The sequence below is a fragment of the Coenobita brevimanus genome, chromosome 71 (genome assembly GCF_032717465.1).
Source record: "Coenobita brevimanus isolate Jiangsu-jjx chromosome 71, ASM3271746v2, whole genome shotgun sequence".
Classification (NCBI taxonomy): Eukaryota; Metazoa; Arthropoda; class Malacostraca; order Decapoda; family Coenobitidae; genus Coenobita; species Coenobita brevimanus.
In genome coordinates this window covers 29,750,586-29,772,800 of record NC_137024.1, presented here as the reverse complement: position 1 = coordinate 29,772,800, position 22,215 = coordinate 29,750,586, and the positions used below count along the sequence as shown (strand labels likewise).

The window sequence follows — 22,215 nt, the reverse complement described above, 5'->3', positions numbered from 1 at the left end:
GGGGACAGGGCGACTTGGAGGCAATTTGTTTGTGGCCACCCCAAACGGGATTGAGGCGTCTGGCAATAGATAGATAGATAGAATCAATCATTTCCTTTGGCACCTCATCTGATGCATAGGGCCTCAATGAACTCTCTCCACCAATATCTGTCTCCTGCCATCTCTCCCAGGTCCCACCAACACTTCTCCCCTGCTTCTTTTTTCATTGTCCTCAACCAGGTTTCCCTCGGCCTACCTCTGCCTCTTCCTCCTCTAGCAGTCCACTCTGGCACATCCTATATTAAACTGCCTTCTTTTCTATATACAGTATGTGGCCCAGCCACTTCCAGCGAGACAGTCTCACATATTCCTCAACTGGTTCCTCTTTTGTAATATCCCTTACTCTTTCATTTGTAACTCTGTCCTGCCACTTTACTCCAGGAATCCTTCTTAGTGTTTTATTCTCTGATCCTAATACTTTCTGATTTGTTTGCAACTGTACTGTACCATGACTCAGGCCCATAAATTAAAATTGGTGTAACCATGGACATGTAAATTTTAACTTTAGTATGTATCAAAAACATAGTATTATTCAATACAGATTTCAACATTCCAACAGCTCCCCAAACTTGTCTAATCCTCTCCTTAGTTTCATTGTTTAATGATCTGTTAGATGATATTATCATTCCCAGATACTTAAAATTTTCTACATTCATTAAGTGGTAGGTGGGGACATTCACCATCCACTCTCAATGTAGTGCTGCTTTGGGTGTCTGCCCCTTCCTCTCTTCCTTCCTCATCTGTCTTTCTTTCCTTCTTTCTTTCCTCTTCCGTCTGCCTACGGGTGTCTTTACACTCCCTGTTCTGCCTTTCTTTCCTTCATTCTTTCCTCTTCCTTCTGTCTATGGGTGACTACATTGAGTGACAAGCCAAATGGTTTCCTGTACACCAGGAAACCATTTGCTACTCTCGGTGGTAACCATGTAACCAAATTATGGCACCTGGTGGTTTAGTGGGTAATTAATCCATACCATGCTGGATTTAAAAAAAAAAAAAAAATGATACCCCTCTATGCCGGCCGATTTTGGATTTCTTTTTTCTGGCTAAATGGGCTTAATACATTAATATAAGATCCCTGGCACTGATAAAAGTAATCACTAAAGCAAGATACCGTTTTTGCCAGTGTATAAGTCCGACCTGTGTATAAGACTACTCCCAGTATTTCCATACAAAATGCAGGTTTAGAGGTATGCTCTGTGCATAAGACGAACCCCAACTCTTTAGACATTGGGAGATTGCTGCCCCAGTAACCCCAGTCCTTTATCACTCTTCCCACTGACCAGGGAAATGAAACTGTTAACACAGTGCTAAGCAACACAGCTTTTGGTTAGGTTTTACAGGCTATCTTGGCCGCGTATGCCACCTCAGTTATCAAAATGGGTTATACATTTAATATTCTAGTATAAATTCATACTGCATTAAAAACTTAAAATCATTTTACTGTGAATTTTGTACAATAAGTTAAAAGAAAGTTACATTTTGTTAAAATCGTCACTTCAACTGTCAGTGATTAAAAACCTTCAAAATCAGTATCATCCACATCTGACATCATCAGTTCATCAACTTCATCCTGGGTTAAAGTTTGCAGTTCTTTGTCGTAAGGATCAAACTCTGAATTTAAAGGTGTAGGTTCAGCATCGACTTCCTCTTCCTCATTCGCCCACAAAATGTCATCTTGTATTCCATCCACTGAATTGGATATTCCACATTTTTTGAAAGAGTTGATGACTGTTTCCCCAGAAATATCATTCCATACCCAGATGATAAAATCATACATCACATTTAGAAGCATGCATATTCCCAACACTTGTACATGACTTTTTACCACTGATCATCCACTCGTTCCATTGCTCAAGGATGCAGTCTTTGAATGGTTTATTCAGACAGACTTATAGTGGTTGGTGGTAGGTGGTGGCGACCATCATCCACTCACTTGATGCAGTGCTGCCTACTTCTTTCTTAACCTTAATCATTCTTTTTCTGTGCCTGCCCTCCTCTCTTCCCATTTCTCCCATCTTTCCTGTCACTTCTTATTGCTTTTCTTTCCTTTCCAGGTGGCTTTACATTGAGTGACAAGCCAAATGGTTTTCTGTAAGCCAAGAAACCATTTACAACGCTGGGTGGTAACCATATAACCAAACCATACATCCTTCCTACGTGTCAGCAAGTGGGTTGGTGGAGGGTTAGTGCCCTTCCCTGTAACACAAATAACTCGAAGTCAAAGGCCGCCCCTTACGGGATTATGGCGTCTGGCAATAGATAGGTAGATAGATCAAGTGGTTGTAGGACTGAAGTTAATCCACCAGGAATAACAGCAATGTCACTGTTGTTTATCACTTGGTAATGAACTCTGTTTCAGATCTGGCAACCTTGTGCCTGGTGATACTGTAATTTGTAAACAACCCAGCCAGTCGCTGCTGAGACACACGATGGTGTTAATGGCGTGGGTTCAACAGTTTACTCATCTTTCGTATGCCCTCATGGCCGTATCCATGGAGATATACAGTAATCCCCGTACTATCCGGACGCCCACTTTCCAGACACCCCACTTACCGGACATTTTGGTCCCAGGATTCAATATCCCCCATAATCGCAAAAAATTCGAAAAAAACCCTACTTTTTTTTTTCCCCCGTAATTTGAACTCGGTGTGTGCGGCGCAGACCAGCTGTGTTTTGGTGCTTAGTTTCGCCGCCGTCCACTAGAGCTCCCCTGCATCCTCCCCACTTACCGCCCGTCTCTTGTTGTGAGTGCACGCTCGTCATCATGGCCACCCACGTTCTCGCTTTTGTGGTGGTGCCCTACTTGCTGCAGGCTCTCCAGCTGCTCCTCTGCCTCTTGTTAGTGTTTGTGATGATGGTCCCGCCGCCTGAGAAGAGGAAGAGAGTGGTTTTGACTCTGGAGAAGAAAAGGGAGATATTGGACAAGGTGGACGCGGAATTGTCAACCTCACGCATCCTCCGTGAATTCAACCTGGCCCGATCTACATTGTTTGATATCAGGAGATCCCGCAACAAACTCATGTAGTACACGGCTGACTTCTCGTCAAAGAACAAACGCAACGCGGAGAGGAAGATGATGTTTACTCCCCGGTATGCTGGTCAACTGCTCCACGTCGATTTGGTATCGACAACAACGTGCTGCATGGCACGGAACTGAAGGCTGCTGCTGAGAAGTTTGCAAGGCTTCACGACGTCCTAGACTTCAAGGCATCCGAGGGTTGGCTCTTTGCTTTCAAGTTATGACATGGCCTTACCAACCGTAAGTCTCACGGTGAAGGTTTGGACGCCAGCGAGGATGGAGTAGAGGAGTTTCGGCACAGGATGAAGGGCTTGATCGACAGGGAGGGCCTCACTCTCAGTCAAGTCTACAGCGCTGATGAAACTGGTTTATTCTATCACTCATTGCCAACAAACACTCTAGCCGAGGAGACAGAGAAGCGTGTACCTGGCTGCAAGCTCTCCAAGCAACGGATATCTGCTTTGTGTTGTGCCAATGCTAACGGCATGCACCGGCTCAAGCCCGTTATTGTTGGCCATGCAAAGCAGCCTTGGTGTCCTTGTGGGGTGATGGATATCCTTCCTGTCGTTTGGTACCATTCTTTGAAGGCATGGTTCACTGCCCAGATATTCAGAGACTGGTTCCACTGCCATTTCATGAAGGAGGTCATACATTACCAGACGGAGAAACTGGAAATCCCACGCGACCAGGTAAAGGCCCTCCTTCTCTTTGATAATGCACCTGCCCACCCGTGCGACAAGGACTTGGTGGCTGAGAATGACCGCATTAGGTGCATGTTTCTGCCACCTAATACGACTGCTCTCATCCAACCAATGGACCCAGGAGTGATTGTGGCAGCGAAGAGGCTGTACTGAAGGAAGTTCCTGGACGAGGTGATGGTTTTTCTCGAGGACGAGGACGAGCGCAGGGAGGGACGGAACACGCGAGGCCAATGGACTTTGGAAAACCTTCGCCGCTAAAACATCAAATCTGCAATCTATAATCGGGCCAGTGCATGGAAGGAAGTCCCTGTCAAGACTCTAGAAAATGGTTGGTCTCGTCTGCTTCTCAGAACGGATGTGGAGCACGATTTCCTAGGTTTGACATGGATGACTTCCATGCTCATCTTTGTGTGCATGGCGACGATGTTGATGTGGACGAAGTGCGTGAGTGGTTGGATGACGACAAGGGCAATCCTGGGTATCAGATGATGTCTGATATCGAGATCGCATCTTCAGTTGCAGGTGTCAATACCCAGCTTGAAGATTCCGACAAGGACAACGACAGTGATGCGGACTCCTCTCAGCGTGACATTACTCCAGCCATCCCCAAGCTGAACGCACTCCGGGAACACGTAGAGTTCGTTCTCGACTACCTGTAACACTTGGACTGCGACAGGGAGATGGGGCCCTTGGGACTTGTGGAGGAAGTGCGCGCTTTCAGGCAGCGCATCATTAATCACCAAAATCGTCGTTCCATGCTTCAATCAACCATTGACAGCTTTTTCAGACCCGTGACCCCCGCTGTGCCCAGCCCTGGCTCCACACCATTGCCTGCCCAAGACAGGCCCTCATCCTCCGAGCCACAGCCCAGCACATCAGGCACAGCGGAGTCGCTGCTGGACGTGAGTTTGTGCCTCTCTTCAGAGTCGTCTGCAGTGGGTAGTCCATCACCACGTCCCAGTGACGCACCCCTAGGCCACCTGCATCAGCTACTCTCAGACTCTGACAGTGAATAAACAGCAAGAATTCGCCACTAGATCACACGGGAATTTACAGTGTTGTGCAGTGAAAAAAACAGTGCATAGTGTTAAGAAATTAGAATTCTGAGTGCAAAGATTTTAAGTGCAGAGTGCAACAGTGATATTATTGACGTTCATTGGAGCGCAAATTAGACTAGAGTGTGTAGTGTTAAGAAAATGGATTTATGAGTGCAAAGACTTAAGTGCAGAGTGCAACACTTATTTCATTAAGGTACAATGGAGCACAAGTAAGACTAGAGTGTGCAGTGTTAAGAGAATGGAATTCTGAGTGCAAATGACTAAGTTAAGTGCAAGACTTCATGTACAGTGTACTGCAGGTGCTCCTTTTTACTGTCAGAGTCTGAGAGGAGGCGGGTTATTCATCGAGATGGCCAGGGACTCTTAAGTACAGTACCCAGAATGTTTCATATTGTACTGTATTTTCCATACTTACCTCTAAAACCTCATTTCACTCTTTTATGTCCCTTATTGGTGTGAATAGGGTCTTATTTGCTATGCATGTGCAGTAGGGAGGTGTTTTCGTGAGTTAGGCTAGGTTAGGGTCCATAAGTACCAGTCCAGGAGCCAGGAACTTGTTGTAAGTACCCAGAATGTTTAATATTGTATATACTCACCTCTAAAACCTCATTCTCTGGTTCTTTTGCATTTATTTCAGTCTTTTATATCCCTTATTGGTGTGAATTGGGTCTTAAATAGGTGCTGTGCATGTCCAGTAGGGAGTTGTATAGGTGTTTTTTTTGGGTCAGGCTAGGTTAGGATCCATAAGTCCAGGAGGCTGGGGCCCACTTTCCGGATGGGACCACTTTCTGGACATGCCTTTGGCTCTATTACATCAGATAGTAGAGAGATTACTGCATTTTATCAATTTGCTATATAGAGAACAAGTTCTGTTTGATAATGATGTTAGTAATTTCAACAGTTTTTGACAGTACAGGTATACCCTGGTTTAACGATGTAATTAGTTAGGTAAAACCCCATCGTTAGGTGAGGTATCGTATGTCAGGGTACTTTTAACATATTAAGTAATGTTGAGTGTTTACCAGCCTTGGGTTTTTCCCCGAACCAAGCCCAATGCCCACCCAAATGAGCCCAAACAAAAGTTTAAAGCCAATTTAAATGGCCTAACAGCTGTCAAGGAAGCTAACATAAGCCTAACACCTGTAAATAACTCATTAAAATCAGCAAATAAAATCTGAAAATCATCAAATATGTCTGGAAAAAATCAAACTTAGTAAATTGTACCCCAAAATGATAATGTTCACCCCACCTATGACTAAAATACATTATTTGAAGTCTAAAAACAGTTTATAAATCAACCTAAACACACAATTTTAGTCTAAGATATCATTATGTGGTTAAAAAAATCAAAATCCATTGTTAAACTGGGGTTTGGCCATCGTTAGGTGGTGTATGGTGGTATTTCTATCCCCATCATTAGGCCGGGGTATCACATTTAGGGGTATCATATCGAGGTATTACTGTATATGTACTATATTCAGGGAAACAAGGGTCATGGTGAGTGTTTGGCGATGTTCCCTATCATGCCTAAGGATCCCATAACTACAGGATGTAGAGGTTAGGATACTATACCTGGTGATTAGGACGACCCCCAATTTGGGGCATTTTTTGTGAGGTTCAAGAGTTGCCCTATACACAAGGAAATATGGTAGTTGTTGAATCGAGTCTGGTTGATGCCATTGTACCTCTGAAATCTTCAAGGTTACTGAGAGAGCATATTGGCTGTGAGCTTGTGAACCGGTTTTGGGTATTTTTTTCTGGCTAAATGGGCTTAATACATCAATATAAGATCCCTGGCACTTATAAGAGTAATCGCCAAAGCCAGAAAGATGGTTGAAATGAGTTAGGCTGGTGCCACTCTTCCCCTGAAATCTTCGAGGTTACTGAGAGAGCAGAGCATCTGTGAGCTTGTGAACTGATTTTGGATTTTTTTTTTTTTTTTTTTGGAGGGGGGGTTAATGGGCTTAATACATCATTATAAGATCCCTGGCACTAATATAAGTAATATAAATAATCACCAATGCTTGGTGGATGAGTTTGGGAGAGTATGTAAGAAACGGAATCTAAATGTGAATGTAGGAAAGAGTAAAGTTATGGTCTTCGAAAGAGGTGAAGTCACTGAATGCACAGTGAGGTTGGATGAGGAGGAAATGGAAAATGTGAGTTTGTTTAAGTGCTTGGGTAGTGTGATGAGTAAGGATGGAAGTTTAGAGGATGAAGTGCTTGAAAGGGTACAACAAGGAAGAAAGGTTGGTGTTTCCTTGAAAGCAGTGATAAGAAACAGGGAAGTGAGCATGGAAGTGAAAAAGTTACTACATGACAGTATTGTGATACCAACTGTAACATATGGAAGTAAAGCTTGGATCTTGCTGGAGGGACAGAAGTCAAGAGTGAAAGCTGTGGAAATAAGTTATTTGAGAGGAGCATGTGGAGGCATATGGAGAGACAGACTGACAAACGAGGAAGTGAAGGAGCACTGTGGTGTGGATGTGGATGTGATAGAAAGCATTAGCAGAAATACACTGAGGTGGTTTGGCCATGTGGAGAGGATGGAGAGCGAGAGACTAATGAGGAGAGTGTATGCAAATGAGGTGGAGCGGGGGGAGAGGTAGGGGGAGGTCAAGAATGAGATGGAAGGATGGAGTGGAGAGGTATATGAGAGAGGGGGTTGTGAGCTAGGAGCAAGGCAGTGAAGTGGCATTGGACAGGGTGATATGGAGGCAATATGTTTGTGGCCACTCCTTACAGGATTGAGGTGTCTGGCAATAAATAGATAGATAGATAGGATTTGGATGATGGTTTCGTTGAGGATAGTAGTGATTCTACATCAGGTAATGATGATGATGATAGTGGTGATGAATCACAACTTGAGACTGCAGAGGAACCAGATGATAATCTCTCAAGTGCAGAAGTTGATGGCAGTGATGACAGTGCTCCAGTTGGGTTGTTGATCATTCTCCATTTAGTAGAGCACAATTGCCATTTACTGGAGGTACAGGGGTCAAAGTAGTTTTGCAAAATCCTCAGGATCCACTGGAGATTTTTATGTCTTTTGTAGACAAGGATATAATTGAACATATAGTGAGAGAAACATACAAATATGCTGCCAAGGTCTGTAAAGAAAAGAGAAGGAAGGGGAAATTGATGAGAAAGAGTAGAGATCTGATGTGGAGGGAAACTAATGTTGAGGAGATGTATACCTTTTTAGGTTTGGTCATTTTACAAGGCATAGTAAAGAAGCCTACAACCCACTCATACCGCTCCGCCAGCCAGATGCTTGCAACACCCTTTTTGAAATGTTGATAAGAAATAGCAACTGTTCCACATTGTGGTAGAGTCTATGTATAGATTATGTTAAGACTTTACATGTGGAAGAGTCTATAAATAGATTATGTTAAAACCTTACATAATGCGGTGTAACTATATTTATTTTCCAATCCTGTGGTTAGGGGCATCTTTATAAGGACGATTTTTTTTTTTTTTTTTTTTTTTAGGTGCTTCTCAGTGACTGTTGCTGCCAGCTAAGTGTTAAATACTCCGAAATATGTATACAATATTTTGTTTTTTTCCAGTCACTTCTTGCAGTCAGAGTTCAACAGTTAACTATATGTGTTGAATATGTACCAAAATTACTTGACTTGAGATCATGAGTTTGTTATAATATAGGTGGAATTGCAGTGTTGTCTTTTTTTTTTTTTTTTTTTTTTTTTTTTTTTTAGGTGTCTGACTCTGGGCATAGGTTTCACAGCATGTTCTCAAGGCTCAGTAGTTCTCCTACATACCATACATCTCCACATGTCACCTCATTGTGTCCATAGCGGTGGGCAACTTCACCCTTCGTCTCACCACTGTCAATTCTCCATATTACATCAAACTTTTGGGTGTAAATTGATATTGGCTCCTTCTTCTTCCCCTTCCTCTAAGAAGTTGTAGGCTTAGGAGGGTTACGATTGACCATGGTAACACTGGGCGGAGGAAGCACATGGGAAAAAAGAAAATCCTCTCTTAAACCACACCATAATCATAAGCTAACAATGGAGAGGAGACAGTGCACTGAGCTGGGTGCCAGGGCATCAAGTGCGTACGTCCTTCATGCATGGCATGGGAGGGAAGTGCAATGATTAGCTTGTAGTAAATGCTGTGTTTGGATATGATTGATTTAGTAATTGCCACGCTTGACTACGATTGGTTTACGCCCAGCTAGACAAACGGGCTTGAGGTAATGGTGGTGCGTATTACATGAGGCATCTGAAGAGTGTCACTTTTCAGGCTGCGTTCACAAGTTTTGTGTGAGTGAATGTATGCTGTAATGGTGGGGCAGTAACGATGCCAAGGTTCACTTGGAGGGTGTCACTGTAGCTCTCCTGGCAGGGAGCCCAGAGGTAGCTGCAACAAGGCCATGGTTGGTGGCCTATGGGTTCCTGATCCCCTGTCTGGACCTGGGGCTATGCAGAGGGGGGTCTGTGGTCTGTCTCCTCCCTTGATACTGACATGACCAAATCAGTACCCTGTGCTGTTAAAAGCAAGCCTGAGGAAACCAAATCACCATAGGAGTTCGAAGTGGCATCGTGGAATGTGGGTAACTTGAAGGGTAGAAAGGGGAAAGTGGGGAGTCCATAAGCAGGAGGCAGGTTGATGTCTGCTGCTTACAGGAAGTTTGGTATGGAGTTGAGTCAACAAGGATTATTGTTCGGAAGGAACATAGGTATAAGTTATTTTGGAAGAGAGGTGTGGACAGGTCCGGTGGTGTGGATGTGCATGTCTCAGAGAAGTGGGTGGATTGTGTTTTGAATATATTGAGAGTGAATGAAAAGATTATCCATCCATCCATCATCCAATTCTGTGTTGCCCCATGAGGAGCTTAGGAGCCCTGGGCTAGGCAAGTTGGTGCTGACATTGAAGATGAGAGTGACCAGCCTTGCTCATCCCTGAGTGGCATTACATGAGCAGTTAACCCCAATCACCTCATGGATATAAACCTACACTGGCCCAATCCGATTGGAGTGCGTTAATTACCCACTAAACCACCAGGCACCATAATTTGGTTATATGGTTACCACCCAGCATAGTAAATGGTTTCCTGGTGTACAGGAAACCATTTGGCTTGTCACTAAATGTAGAGTCACCTGTAGACAGAAGGAAGAGGCAAGAATGAAGGAAAGAGAGACAGAAGAGGAAGGAAGGATGAGAGGAAAGGGCAGCTGCCTGAGAGCAGCACTGCTTTGAGTAAGTGGATGGTGAGCCACCCACCTACCACCAATGAAAGGATTAAAGTATTGAAAATGTTGTATGAAAAGCTCCCGTTACGGTACTATCAGCATATGCTCCACAGGTTGGTTTGGATGATGAAGAAAAAGACAGATGTTGGGATGATTTGATATGTGTGTTTGGCAGTATGGGGGATGATGAGATTATAGTTTTGGGTGGTGATTTAAATGTTTTTTTGGGTGCAACAGCTCAAGGATATGAAGGGATGCACAGGTGATACGCATTTGGTATGATGAGTGCAGAAGGGGAAAGAATACTTGAATTAGGGAGGGGAGGTCAATGAACATGATTGCATGTAACACACTTTTCAGGAAAAGAGAGAGTAGGCTGACTCTGTATGAGTCTGGAAGCGTTAGTAGCTAGATTGACTATTTCCTGGTCAGGAGGACTGATAGGCAGTTAGTGAAGGATGTTAAAGTTATAAGGAGCAAAGAGTGTGTGCAGCAACACAAATTACTGATATATGAATTGGTATTAATCGATCCAGTAGTGAAAGAGACTTATGCACCCAGAAAGAAAATATGGAAGTTGAAAAACCAAGCAGTAAGGGATGCCTTCTATAACGAGATAAATAAAGTGGTGGCTGAATAGGGAGCTGTAGACAGAAATGTTGATGGGTAGTACAGAGCTCTCAAGAACAGTTTCTTAAGAGCCAGTGATTCAGTTTGTGGATGGACAATGGATCCACCAAGACATAAGGTAATGTTGTGGTGGGATGAAGGTGTAGGAGGCACAGTTAAGGAGAAATGAAGACTCTTACAAGAATGGAAAAGGGGTAATATCAGAGAGGAATACCTGACTGCCAAGCATAGGGCCAGAAAGGAGATATACAGGGCAAAATCGGAGTCCGAGAGACTTACCGAATAGTCTTAATGTTGCTGAAAGGAAGAATGTGGTATTTAAGGTGGCAAGACAGATGAAGAGAGAAAACTGGGATATGATACGTGAGCAGTGCATGAAGAATGATGAAGGAAAGATAGAGGTGGATGGTGAAGATATTAATGATACTTGGAGACAGCATTATATCCAGTTGCTGATTGAGGGGTTTGAATGGTACAAGGAAGCTCTGAGTCAGCGAAGCCTGTGTTTGGTCCTTGGCCTGTGATTGGCATCGCTACTACAAGCAGAGCACTTGGCGGGATGTACTTAGGGAAGGTGGCGGGTGTGTCTGGGTTGGCTGCTGAAATGTTGATGGCCACAGGAGATGTAGGAGTGGGTTTGGTTACTGGTTTGATAATTATACAGTATATGAGTGCAATATTCCAGATGACTGGCAGAAGACTGTGGCTGTAAATGTGTATAAGAGGAAGAGTGATAGCTAGGAGAGAGGAAATTATAGAAACAAAACTTTTGGACCAGGTAATGATGGTAATGGAGAGTTCTGTGAGGTATGATAAGGGAAAGAGTGAATACTGATGAGATGCAGTTTGGTTTTATGTTAGTCAAAGGGACCGCTGATGAAATTTTCAGTGTCCAGCAGCTTCAGGAAAAATACATAGGAAAGAAAAGGGAGCTGTACAGTATTCTGTTTTAGTTGATTTGGAGGAGGCCCTTGAGAGTTCCTAGGAAGATGGTGAAGTGGGCAGTGAGAAAGTTTGGGATCAAGGAGTGGCTGGTTAAAGTGGTTATGACAGTGAATGAGGGTTCTGGCACCCAAATGAGAGTGAATGGAGATTTGATTGATGAGTTTTCTGTGAATTTTGGTATGCATCAGGAGTGAGTCTTGATCCTCTCATTGTTTATTGCAGTGCTTGATGATCTGTCACATGACTTCAGAAATGGACTTTCATGGGAGATGGTGAAGGAAATATTTTGGAAGTAAAGAGATAGAATGTGGTACAAAGGTTTGAGAGAAAAACCCAATAAAACAAAAGTGATGATATCTAGGGATGGTAGCATTACTGTCAAAGCAGAGGGAGTGTGGCCATGTGCAGTTTGCCACAAGAGTGTGGGAAATAACTCAGTCTTGTACAGCATTTGCATAAGAGATGTTTTACTATAGTTAAGTTGTGAAATGTTGCTGATTTTGTGTGTGCGGTTTGTCGGAGAGAGCATGTAGAGATTGAGAGATATGAAAGGGATTGATAATGCAGGAGAGTCTCGAGTGTGTGGATTTTGCTATTTTGGGGACATGTTATTTGCTGGAAGTAGGGCTGGAGCTAGCTCTGTGGCTAGGATGAGGTGTGTTTGAAGGAAGTTCAGCAAACTGTTGTCTCTCCTGACTGAGAGGGCTCTCCCTCCTTACTACAGGGTCCTTGTATGCAGCATGTGTTAGGAGTGTATTGCTGTATGGTAGTGATACCTAGGTAGTAAGGGAAGTGGATATTTGTAGGTGCAAACATACAGAAATGATAATGATTAGGTGAATTTGTAATGCATCCTTGAATGAGAGGCCTTGTGGGGGTTAGGTCTGTGATTGAAGAGTTTAGACGAAGGACTGGACTTGAATGTATCAGTGTTGTGAGGAGGAGGGGTAGATTTAGGTGGCTCAGACATGTTGAGGGGGTGTGGAAGGTGAGAGGTGTGAAGGTTGAGGATAGGATGCAAGAGGCAGACCAAAGAAGACCTTGGATGAAGTTATAGTGTGTAACCTTAGGAATAAAGGACAGAACAGGGAGGCTGTCAGAGATCGGGCAGCACAGAGAACTGCCTTTAGATGACCAAGGCCGACACATGCAGGCATGTTGGAGCCTTCACAAATGAAGTGAAATTATATACTTAAATACAGTATAATTATATAAAACAATTTCTGCAACACACTAACTTTATGAAACATTAAAGTTTTATTGTGTGTATAAAGTAATTCTTTCTATTTCCCAAGATTTACAGCTGGCCTCCACCAAAAATTAATACCTGTAAATTTCCCTCAGGAGTAGAGCAATTTCTCATGCATATTACAACTGCCATGTCTTGTTTATCAGTCTTAGCTTTAAGTTTCAGAGCCTTGAGTTCCCTAAACAGTATGTTAGTCAGTAATATCATCATAGTATTAATATGGATTTATGCATCTGTAGATGGTCAGTGTGCAGCCACCCTTTTTAGGATGAAAGCATCTGGCCATAGGTAGATTGAGACAGTATGCAGCTTCTGTTCATGTGAGGTCTTAACTAGTATGTTTCATGTAATAAATATTCAGTTTTTAAAGTTAATTTGAATGTATAGAACAGTACTGTACAAGACAAGTAATATCCATGCCTTCTTAACTTCAGATCCGGTAGTAGCTGTAGCTCTTAGCACCATGAGTGCTTGTGTGCTATACCGGACCACCCACTGGCTCTTCCAGTCCTTCCCTGGGAGCTTTAGTCTGGGTGAGGGTGCACTGGCTGGGCAGACAGCAGCACTCACCTTCACCTACTCCATTTACAGTCTCGGGGCAGTCATCGTACATCCTGGGAGACTCTCACACTCGCAGCAGATTAGTGCATTTATTCAGGTATAGTCCGGGACAAAAGTTGGCATACTCATCCACTGTGTTACTCCATACTTAGGGCATTTCTCTCACTTTCCTCCCTGATGCATCATATCAGAGAGAATCATCTGTGGGAAGAGAAATACAGTATAACAAGACTCAGCTTAGTAGTGTTATCTACCAGAATGAAGTGAGAGGTAGAAGATATGAAATATAAGGTAAACTTTTGTCCCCTATTGTACACTATTTAAATGGGTTGATTATGTGCCTAGCACCACCTGACAGTTTTATTCAATGTAGCGGAGATCTCTTGTATGGAGGTGGTAGGAAAATCTTCATTAACTCTTTGGTATAAAGATATCTTTCTTACATTTTGTTCTTGGTACCACTAGGTGATTTTATTCAGTGTAAGAGGCACCCTTTGGGTGACTGTACACTGAGTGATGATCCACATGGTTTCCTGTAAAACAGGAATATTTCCTACACTTGGTAGTAACCATGTTGCTAATCAGATAATACATATTGGTTTAGTGCATTCAGGCACTCCAGCCAGATTGAACCCATAAGGGTTTATATCTAGGAATGATTGGAGTTTATTGCTCACATAATGCCACAGAAGAGAAAGTGAGGCTGGTCACCCTCACCTTTATTGTAAAGACTGAGTAGCATAATCGCAGGCTGTTGTGCTCCTGATAGGGCAAAAAAATGGATTGGATGATGGTTGGATGGATGGTAAGGAGAGACCTCATGTACAGTACTGAAAGGGTTATTGAATTAACCAATTCACTCCGATGATGTATTATACAGTAATTCCTCACTTAATGTTGTAGATGTTTTCCAGAAAACTACTGTGTTAAGTGAAAATCATGTTATGTGTGGATTGTGTTCCAGGAGGAAAGATTACAGTATATTCTCATGTAAAAAAAAAAAAAAAAAAAAAAAAAAAGTCACATTCAGGGCTGCAAATAATTGTCAGTATAATTTTTTTGGTGTGACTAGATGGATCAGTTTATACTGTATGTTAAAGATCATAACCAAGATAAAGAAATAGTAATATGTTGAGAACTGTGCTAATTTGAGTTGTATCATCTCAGACCCATTATTGTATATATTGACAGCCTGATAGTGAATAAATGTGTTTTATGTGGTACTGTAATTGCTCCTGTATTAAGTATCACAAAATCTGTATAGTGAAAAACATATTAAGTGAAAGAATCTTAAATGAGGAATTACTGCATACTGTATTCAGTTGTTGGTACTATATTATCCTGTCTTTTTTTTTTTTTTTAGCCCTGTGGGAATGTACGGTATAAATCTTTTTAATAAAATGACCAAGGGTGCCAGAAGCAGGTGGGCAAGGGAGGCATTGCACAACCTGAAATTTTAGTTGAGGGGAGGAAACGGGTTTATGACCCTGATATTTAATTGTGAACTCATTATGGATGTGCCATGCAGCACTAAAAACAATCACTAAATCTGAATCTATTTGCTGCAGTAGGGTAAAACGGGATAATTTTTGCTGTGAATGGTAGTTTTTGCTAAATACAAACTGCCACATATGGAATATTGACATTTTTATTGCTTTATTTATACATTCAGCCCTTCTGCTAAAGATACCTATAATTGTTTTTGTCCAGAAAAAATTTTTGGCCCACGCCACAGATTTTTTTTTTTTAGTGTCACCGCGACCCCTCCCAACAGGGTAATTTCGCTGTTGTTGTTATAATTGTTAGAATATTTATTATTATTAATGTTATAATACCACACTACATATCATACACAACTGATTATAACTAGGCTTAGGTAGCCCAGGCTACTGTACGGTAGGGCCTATGCCATGTATTGGGCGAACTTTACGTCGATGGCATTCAAAGTTGTTTCGCTGATTGTTTCATGGTTGGTAGGTTGGTCAGGAGGATTCCCATGGCACCAGTGCATAGCAGGGTGCTGTTTATCTGTGTGTGTGTGTGTGTGTAGGGGGGGGAACAATGCAAACAGTTCTGAACCACTTTTAACCTGAAACATGTAAGTGATGGGTAAATATAATGATTTTTTTTTCCCAGTTCTTATTGATGCAATAAATGCTGCAAATTCACAATAAATATTTTCATTTCCCCAATGTAATTTTTTTTTTTGCACAGTGGCTCAGAACTTCACATGACCTTGTTAGGTTGGCATTCTTCTAAAACCTAAGCCTAACAGAAGCTGAATCTATGCAGTAGTTTGGGAGCTATAGGCCATTGAATGGGAATGACTGGCATTGTGGCAAAATTACCCCATGTTACCCCCTTACTCTTTTGGGTTTTTTTCTTTAAGTAGTTTCTTTAAACTATGGTAATCAGTCAAGTACCTGCTTATGTACAGTATAGCACTGAAATAATTTACATCATAAAGAATCTGAAGATAAACAAGAGGGTGATAAAGATGTAGCCTAATTTCTTTCTGCAGAGGATTTTTTGCTGTAATGCATCATTTCCTCTGTGAATTACCTCCAGGAGGTGGCTGCATGGTGGAAGAGTCTCCAGTTATCTTTGTCATGCACTTCTTACATACTAATCTCCACATTCCAGTCCTATTACACAATTTTCATGTATTCTTCCACATGGTTCTCCCAGCATGACCTATTACAACTGCACCTATAGTTTTGCTCCTATATATCATAATTGCAAGTTCATTTACACATACATGGATGCACACACACACACAGGTTTCTGACAGAGGAGCAGCTCCGAGATGATTGTGGGGAAATAATGCTAAAACAGCAGCAAAAAAAGGAGGCCAGCCTATTGTGATTATGTGAACTGAATGCATGAGTGGTGGTCCTATCTGATACTAGTGAAAAAAAGAGAGAGGATTCGGTCAAATAGGAGCACAAGACACAGTACAAGTTTAAATTTTTCGTACAGCTGTATAATGGCGGAAGAGTCCATTGTTTACATCCAGTGCAGGTGAATTTGCGGTATTCTCCAATGAAGACCGGAGTGGAGGGAGTATTAAACTGAATCAAATAAGAGCAAAAGGTGTAGGGAAAATAGCTAGCAATGCTCAGGAGTCAAAAGAGGTATGGTCAGTAATTAGAGAGTTGCAGGAATGAACAGTACAACAAGAGAAAGAGATTAAGGAATTGAAAAGCAAGGTGGAGACCATCTGGTCATGTAGTGCAGAGCAAGTGAGAAAAATATCAAAATTAAAAGTCAGTAGTGATTCATCCACAAATGAAATAGAACAGCTTAAATGAGAAAATAAGAAGTTGGAGGAAGAAAGGGATAAGATGAAAAGTAAACTCAAAGAGTAAGAATAAAAAACAACGAAGATGAACTTACAATGAGCCCTTATGTTTCGTGTGATTTGGGTTCGTGAATTTACCACCTCCAGCACACAACATGTCTACTAAATAGCAAAACTCTTCCACACACTCAAGAGGTTCACCAGCAAGTTCAATCCTTTCATGCCTGACAATATCCACCTGCTCTCCCCGACATGCCATACACATAAAATCAGCATTATCTCGCAGTCTACCTCTGATACTACTACATCTCTTGTGCACTCATTTATCACAAACACCGCACAGTAAAATATGATGCTAGTCACAAAGAGGTGCCTTGGAAAGGGTGTGGAGCCATAGCAATGTCTTTTTTTCTGTCACTGAGCTACATGAAATAAATTACAAAATGACTAAAATCTTGGCTGGCCAGGTTAAAGTGAAAGAACTCCAGTATGACTATGTTTCCAAGAGGTGTTGTTGTTGATCAACCCCAGTCTGCCTGGCCAAGTAGACCCATCAACCACAGGCAAGCAACTGCCCCATCAGGGCCATCCTGTGCAGTGAACCAGCATCTGCTCGTGGCAGACAGTGCCTCACAACAGCGAGGCATGGGGAATAATGTGGAGATTTGGCTCCTGGATGGATGCCACATTTGCATCTTTCCAAGAGGTGTTGTTGTTGATCAACCCCAGTCTGCCTGGCCAAGTAGACCCATCAACCACAGGCAAGCAACTGCCCCATCAGGGCCATCCTGTGCAGTGAACCAGCATCTGCTCGTGGCAGACAGTGCCTCACAACAGCGAGGCATGGGGAATAATGTGGAGATTTGGCTCCTGGATGGATGCCACATTTGCATCTTTCCATCCAGGCAAGAGACACCATAGTAGATTCCACTGCACCTGTAATTTGCTTATGTGGTTACTACCCAGCTTTGTAAATGGTTTCTTGGGTTACGGGAGACCATTGGGCTTGTCACTTTGTATAGAGCCACCTGAGGTTGAAATAGAACATGAAAAGTGATGGGAAGGAAATGGAGAAATAGGAAGAGTGGAAAGCAGACACCGAGATAGAATGAGAAAGGGGAAGGAAGAAGTAGGTAGCATTACATCAGGTGAGTGGATGATGGTTGCCACCACCTACTAAAGCACATCAGGATGTGCCTGTATCAAGATTAACATATAGGTACAAGGCAGGCAGTAATGGAATGGGTATGAAGAGTTATGACTGATAACAGTGGAAATTTAACTTGGTGATTCGCAGTTATATTTTCCGACTGTGAGCATAACATGATAGTTCATTCCTTTTGGTCCAGCAGTCCTCATTGTGCCACAGGCCTTCACACATCACCTTGTTGATGCAAATACCAGTTGTCCCTACTGAATACGAGTACAGTACATACTAGGGTTGTTTTATTTAGGACCAGTGTAAATTGATAAAGAAATGTAGAAGTTTGTGGAAGATGAGGAGTAGATAAGTCTTTTCTTTGAAAGATATGAAGGGTTCATTGAATGTATATATATGAGATAGCTAAATCTGGTAGACACACAAAGGTTGAAAGATGATGATGGTATGGAAGTTGAGGAAGTGAAGTAAAGGCATACACCGGTTTAACGATCTAATTGGTTAGGTAAAACCCCATCCTTAGGCGGGGTATCGTATATCGGGGTACTTTTAACATGTATTTCAATGTGGACCATTTACCAGCCTCATTTTTCCCCCCAAACCACATCCAAAGCCCACCAAGATGAGCCCGAAAACAGGTTTAAAAGGCAATCTAAATCTAAATGGCCTAACCCAAGCCTAACACCTGTAAATAACTCACTGAAAGCAACAAATAAAACCTGAAAATCGTAACGAATAGGTTAGAGAATATCAAATACCTCTCATCATCTACTTTTTGTAAGTCCATGTCCAGTCCTGGTCATCATCCTTGCTATCCTCCCTGAGGCTAGGGGACATGTGGTGCTCCCCAACACTCAGTCCTCCTCCTCAAAGCTCTCAAATCCTATCTCTAGGGGAGGGTCAGAGGGGGTTGGCGATGGAGTGCGATGCAATGACTCAGGTGGAAGCGATGGGGTGTGATGTACTGGCTCAGGCAGTGGCGATGAGGTGCAATGCAATGGCTCTGGGGGTGACGATGGAGTGCGATGCGATGATAGAGGAGGTGGTGTAGGAGACAGCTGCGATGTCTGGTGGGGTGGCGAGGGAGACTGCTGCAATGAATGATGAGGTAGCGATGAAGTCAGTTGCGGTGGCTCTCGTCGTGGCAAGGGAGACAAAGACAGTGGCCGAAGTGGTGTGGGAGATGGAGGATGGGACGAGGAAGGCAGTAATGGAGTGGCAGAGTGCCTTAGTGGAGACACAGGTAACATGGGAGATGGCAATCGGCTGGAGGTTAGGTCCAGCACAACGGGCCGAGCATGTCCTCGGCGGGAAGTGTCCCTCGGCGTTTCTCTGCTAGTTGAAGGTTGGGGAGATGCTCTGCTCATCGAGGGGTGGGGAGATCCTGTGCGACTTGCTGGCCTGGTGGGGCCCTGCTTATAGAATGATGTGATCGTTATCTGCCTGGCCACCCTCTTCTTCTCCTCCAGCATCATCCTGTACACTTTCATACTCTCCTCAAGCCAATTAGCTGTGTCCCTGCATTGTCCTGGGAGGGGGTCATGTGTTTTCATAAGGTCTGTAAGCTCATCCAGCTTTGTTTGCATCTCCTTCAGGATCTTGATGTTGAGAGCTTGGGCCTCAGGCACAACCTCTTCTTCCTTCTCTGCCTCCTGGTGCACCCACTCAATCTCCATATTGAGGAGCTCCTTGTTGCTGAGCTCCTCTCTGTGGCTCCCAAGAACCTCCTCCACATCATCCTCGTCGACCTCCCTGAAGCCCGCCTCGTGCGACAATTTGACAATGTCCTGTCGCACATGCTTGACAGGCGGAGGTTGCACACCCTTGGGGAAGCCGGTGAAGGAGTGAACACATTCTGGCCACAGCTTCTGCCACACACCGTTCATCGTCGCCTGGCTCACCTCATCCCATGCTGCAGTTACAGTATATTCTCCAGGGCGTGGCGTATGTTGTACCCTCTCCAGAACTGCTGTACAGTTGTTCTGTCGTCACTGTCGCAGGCTCGTACCAACTGCTTCATCATGCGGAGGAGGTAGTAGGCCTTAAAGGCAGTGATCACCCCTTGGTCCATTGGCTGCAACAAAGATGTGGTGTTGGGGGGTAGAAACACCACCTCAATATTGCTGGCCCATTCCTTCATTGCGGGTGGGTGGCTAGGTGTGTTATCCACCACCAGGAGAAAACTGTTCGCCAGATTTTCACGAGACGCATATCTCTTCAGCACACCAGAGAGGTACGAGTGAAAATTTGACGAACAGATATCTGAAGTCAACCAAGCCTTCTTGTTTGACATCCAGATAACCCGAAGGTTTTCCTTAACATACCCCACCAGAGCTCTGGGGTTCTTGGAGTGGTAGACTAGGTGCGGCTTTAACTTGAGGTCGCCCTCGGCGTTGCCCCCCAGCAGCAGTGCCAGCCGGTCCTTCAAGGGCTTGAATCCTTGCATAGACATTTCCTCCGTTGCAAGATATGTCTTGGAGGACATTCTCTTCCAAAAGAGCCCAGTCTCGTCAAAATTCAAGACTTGCTTCACACTATAGCCTCCCTCCATGATGATGCGTTTCAGCTCATCAGGAAACGCTGCTGCTGCCACTGTATCTGCACTCACCGCCTCACTGTACATCTTCTCGTGGTGGAGATTTGCCCGCCTCTTAAAGTGGTCAAACCACTCATGGCTAGCCTTAAAGGTCTCACTTTCATCAAGCTCACACCTTACCTCGAGCTCGTCCCAGAGCGAGAGAGCCTTATTGCAAATAATAGCCTGGTTCATGGGTGCCTTGCGCCGGTTCTGATCTTCCACCCACGTCTGCAGCATCCTCTCCAACTCCTCCATCGCAGGCTCTCGCTGGCAGGTGATACAGGAGGTGGATAAGGTTGCAACATCCCTAGCAGCAGCCCTAATTGCCTTCTTCTTGATGATGGTGGAGAGCCGAGGTGATAGAACACGCACCTTTGCCTTTGTCGTGCCCCTTAAGGATTTCCAATTTCACCTCTAGTGACACAGTCTTACGGACACACTTTGCGGGAACATCACCAGCACCACCACTAGCAAGACGCCTACCACCACGACTAGTGCCTCCACTAGCACCCCCACTAGCCCCACCATGTGCAGCACCCTTACCAGACATGATCACACAATATCGCACTGCACACACAATTAGAATCACTACACTACTCACGGCACTGCTCGAACACAGTTAGGATGCACTACGATAGCAACTTAGGTAATGTTGGTGGTGCAATACGATACGTGGTGGGCAAGCGTAAGGGAGATCCTCACTCTGAGATGGTCGGTACGAGAAGAGTGATATGGGTGAGCGCAGGGTGAGTGATGGGTATGGGGCCTGCACGAGCGTTTCTGCACATCCTGGGAGACGGGCAGGCTCAGCTGGCCACGGGAACGCGCGCTATTCAAAATTTCAACCCGTCGTCTGCGGGCACAACATTGGAGGGCCCATCGTTAAACCAGGGCTCGCCCATTGGGTATCAGGGCCTGGGGCAATTTGTACCCGCATCGCTAAGACGAGGTATTGCATCTAGGGGTATCGTATATCGGGGCATTACTGTTGCTTGTACCATAATTAATGAAAGATGGCAGAAACTGGTGGATAGTTTTAAAACGGTCTGACAATGCTGCGGCCTTTGCCAGTGCCGTTTTAAAATGGTTTAAAATAAAAAATTTCACTGTGACCGCATTTTTCAAGATTTGCGGGTAAAAATTGGCAGGCATGTATGGTAACTGTTCCTCTACCATCCCCCAGGCTGTCAAGGCCATTCATTCACTCGTTCCCCCCTCACGCTCGCTTTGCCTCACTCTGCCTGTGTGCCTCACCCAGTGCTGTACATAGTGAAGGCATTTTGTAAATATTTTCATTTTTTTTTTTTTTTTTTTTTTTTTTTTTTTTACATAGTTGTAAGTATTTTCTTGTAAGTGTAAGGAATATATAGTGAAGTCAAGTTGTAAATACCTTGTTGTAAATGCCAGGACTGTAGGTAATGAAGTCAGGTTGTACCTATCCTCAAGTAAGTGTCAGATAATGCATTCGCAGTGAGAAAGACACGCAAATTGTGATAGATGCTGAAGTAATAAGTAATCAGAAAAGTGTACTGAGCATTGCTACACCTTCCCAGCATAAATACCTGAGTATACCTTACATAGGAAACGGCTTTCTCTCATGTATGTGGTGAGCATGAGAGCGGCTATACCTGTAAACTAGTATGCAGGACTAAATAAAACTCATTTCCGAGCCTCGGTGAGCATTTTAATGGCGAAATTCATTGTTTCCATGTCAAAATCTATCATTTTAGCCAAAAAAATAAAGGTTGAAAAATGG

General features: G+C 43.6%; 1 protein-coding gene across 1 annotated transcript in view; it reads left to right on the top strand.

Moving 5' to 3' along the window:
- Dolk (Dolichol kinase) overlaps positions 1-22,215 on the top strand; it is a 47,067-nt gene that overhangs the window by 12,138 nt on the left and 12,714 nt on the right. Inside the window, exon 5 of the mRNA XM_080277816.1 lies at positions 13,295-13,518. Within this exon, the coding sequence (XP_080133942.1) occupies positions 13,295-13,518 (224 nt within the window). The remainder of the gene's footprint in view (positions 1-13,294; positions 13,519-22,215) is intronic.